The 2,500-nt window shown below is 40.0% G+C and overlaps 1 protein-coding gene across 1 annotated transcript in view; it reads left to right on the forward strand.

The window, feature by feature from the left end:
• Positions 1-2,500, forward strand: part of LOC119583684 (PAX3- and PAX7-binding protein 1-like) — a 25,542-nt gene that overhangs the window by 18,006 nt on the left and 5,036 nt on the right. The window contains exon 9 of the mRNA XM_037932309.1: positions 63-186. Coding sequence (XP_037788237.1) covers positions 63-186 — 124 coding nt within the window. The remainder of the gene's footprint in view (positions 1-62; positions 187-2,500) is intronic.

Raw genomic sequence — 2,500 nt, forward strand, 5'->3', positions numbered from 1 at the left:
ATGTACTCAAATCATGAGAGTAAGCGGAGATTGCCTTGCTAATAACTTCCATCTCTTGGCAGGTACCTGAGATAACAGCCCTAGAGGAGCAGGTTTATGTGTTGTATCGGCAGAGAGCCCAGAAATTGGTTCAACGGAGAAGGCAGGACATAAGAGATCAGAATGATGAGTTTTCACCGTTTGCAGGTAAACCGGTGACATTTCCTTTAAATAAAATTCTTTGTCATAGGGAGATAATAGTTTGAAGGCAGGTGGCTAAGATAAAACCAATGTTTTGATGCAGTTGATACCTGTAAAATACTATTTTGCTATCCCAGAGGTTTGGTATAAAACTATAAAACTGAATTTACTGAAACTTTAGTAGTTGTACAGTCCATCCAAGACTAGGGAAATTATGAATTAAAGGAAGGATTAGGATTTTCTGCAGTAATTTACAGTAACATATTCATACTGTCTTAACCCATTAACAGTGGAATTAAAAATTGGCTAGTGACCAGTAATGCAGGGTTGGCAATTTCCCATTTGCAACAAAACATTAGACTTTTACTTGTATTTCAGTAAAAAGAAAGTAAGAAAAAAAGTAAATGTTTCCCTTCAATTAGACTAACTCTGTCTGATGAGCCAACAGTGCAGGGTATGTCACAATGCTGTGCCATCCATGACTTGGTCCACCACAGCCATTGCATGATATGCCATCTGTGACTGAAGGGTTAATGGTAGTAAAGAGCAAGAGACCAGTGGAACTAGGACAACACTACAGGTGCCATAAGGCAATGGACTGTTCAAAAACAGGCAAATGTTCATGGTGTCAGCAGAGTGGGACTAGACCCCAGAGAGCTCATCTGAAACATTCAGAGGCAGAGACAAGCTCAGACTTGTAGATCCATAATAGATATAGGACTGCTTCATATGGTATTACTAATCCACATGAGGAAGCAGTGTGTGCCACTCCTAGCCATCAGAGTGCAGCAGAGAGGAAATGATCCCTGCCCATGATAAGCTCTAGCCAGACCTGCAGCTTGGGGTATCTTGTAGGGGCGTACCAGTTAGGCCAGGCTACTTTACAAGGATACATCATAATTAACCAATTGGATCTGATTGACATGGATATTTTCTTATGAAAAAAATTGGTTGAGGGGTGAGTGACAAACCTCTTGTTGAACTATTTGAAGGTAACAGGAACATTTTGGCCATAGAAAATTGTTGATGAATGGCAGGTATAGGGGGTGGGAACATCACGTCATGAATGCACAGGGTACTGGGAGGGAGAATGACTCAACTAGCCTTCAGGAAAATCTTTTGTTAGATATCCACTGGTCTAAGAGGATGAAATGTTTCATCCATGAGCCATGCCTGGGAGAGGGCAGGATGGACACCATGTCCTATTCCTACCTGCTATTACCAGTGGTGCAAATTAGTTACGTAAAATTTAAAAATACAAAAATATTTTTGAGATAAGAAATAACACATGTTACTAGTTATTACTGTTATTATGCAGAGTATAAATATATCTACAGAAAAAGGCTAATAGCATTACAAATAGGAGACTACTAAGTAGTAGTATTTGTGTGGGTCTGGCTTATAAACCACACAATTTTGGTCCAGGCATGAGCTGTAAGGCATCAAGATCCAATGAATTAACTAGATTATGATACTGCATGACATGAAACATGGAAACCCATTTACCATTTCAAGGGATGCACCACAACAAGTATATATGCCATGAGAGGTGGCAGCAGCATGGATGAGTTAGGGGCTAGGCTACCTTTTAGGCGCATAGCATGACTGATGAACTTGTAGATGGTTGCATGGCATGGAGTAGACATGAGTCTGCTTATAATGTAGAGGCATTTCATGACTAGCTAGTATTAGGTCAGCAATTGGGTAGATGAGTCGAGGGCCAGGCTACCTTGTAGGGGTGCCTCCTAGCATGAAGTTGGCTACATTGACACACAATAGTGAGCCAAGTTACAAGCTGTAACAGAGCAACATGAACTACTCAGCTTAGTGGAGGGATACCCTTTCAGCCTCAATTTTTCCATCCCTGTCCACTCTGTCCTTTTCCCATTCAGAGTTGTGGAATAGTAGAAGCCCTAAAGTCGTCAGTTGACATAGTCACTCATAAACCATAAAGGACATTCCTGGGCTGTAACAAGTGCATAACAAGGGGTAGGGCTGTGGAAAAAGAAAACAGGTGCCTGACACACTCCACACCCAAGCCACTGTTGGCAGATGAAGGGAAGGGGAAGGTCACAAAATCCTTATATCTTCTTATTGCCAATGAGGAATGACAAATACCATCCTGTATAATTAACAGTATTCATCAAATAATCATCTTTTTCATTTAATTTATCTTTTTGGATATCATGGTAATGTGGTGGATGTGTTGTAAAATTGGACATTTTGATAAAACTATAGAAAATATACATATGCTCTAAATAAATAAATAATTTATATTTGAAAAGGACAAAGTGTGTAAGAGGGCACCTAGATGTATGCA

This window comes from Penaeus monodon, chromosome 17 (genome assembly GCF_015228065.2).
Source record: "Penaeus monodon isolate SGIC_2016 chromosome 17, NSTDA_Pmon_1, whole genome shotgun sequence".
Classification (NCBI taxonomy): domain Eukaryota; kingdom Metazoa; phylum Arthropoda; class Malacostraca; order Decapoda; family Penaeidae; genus Penaeus; species Penaeus monodon.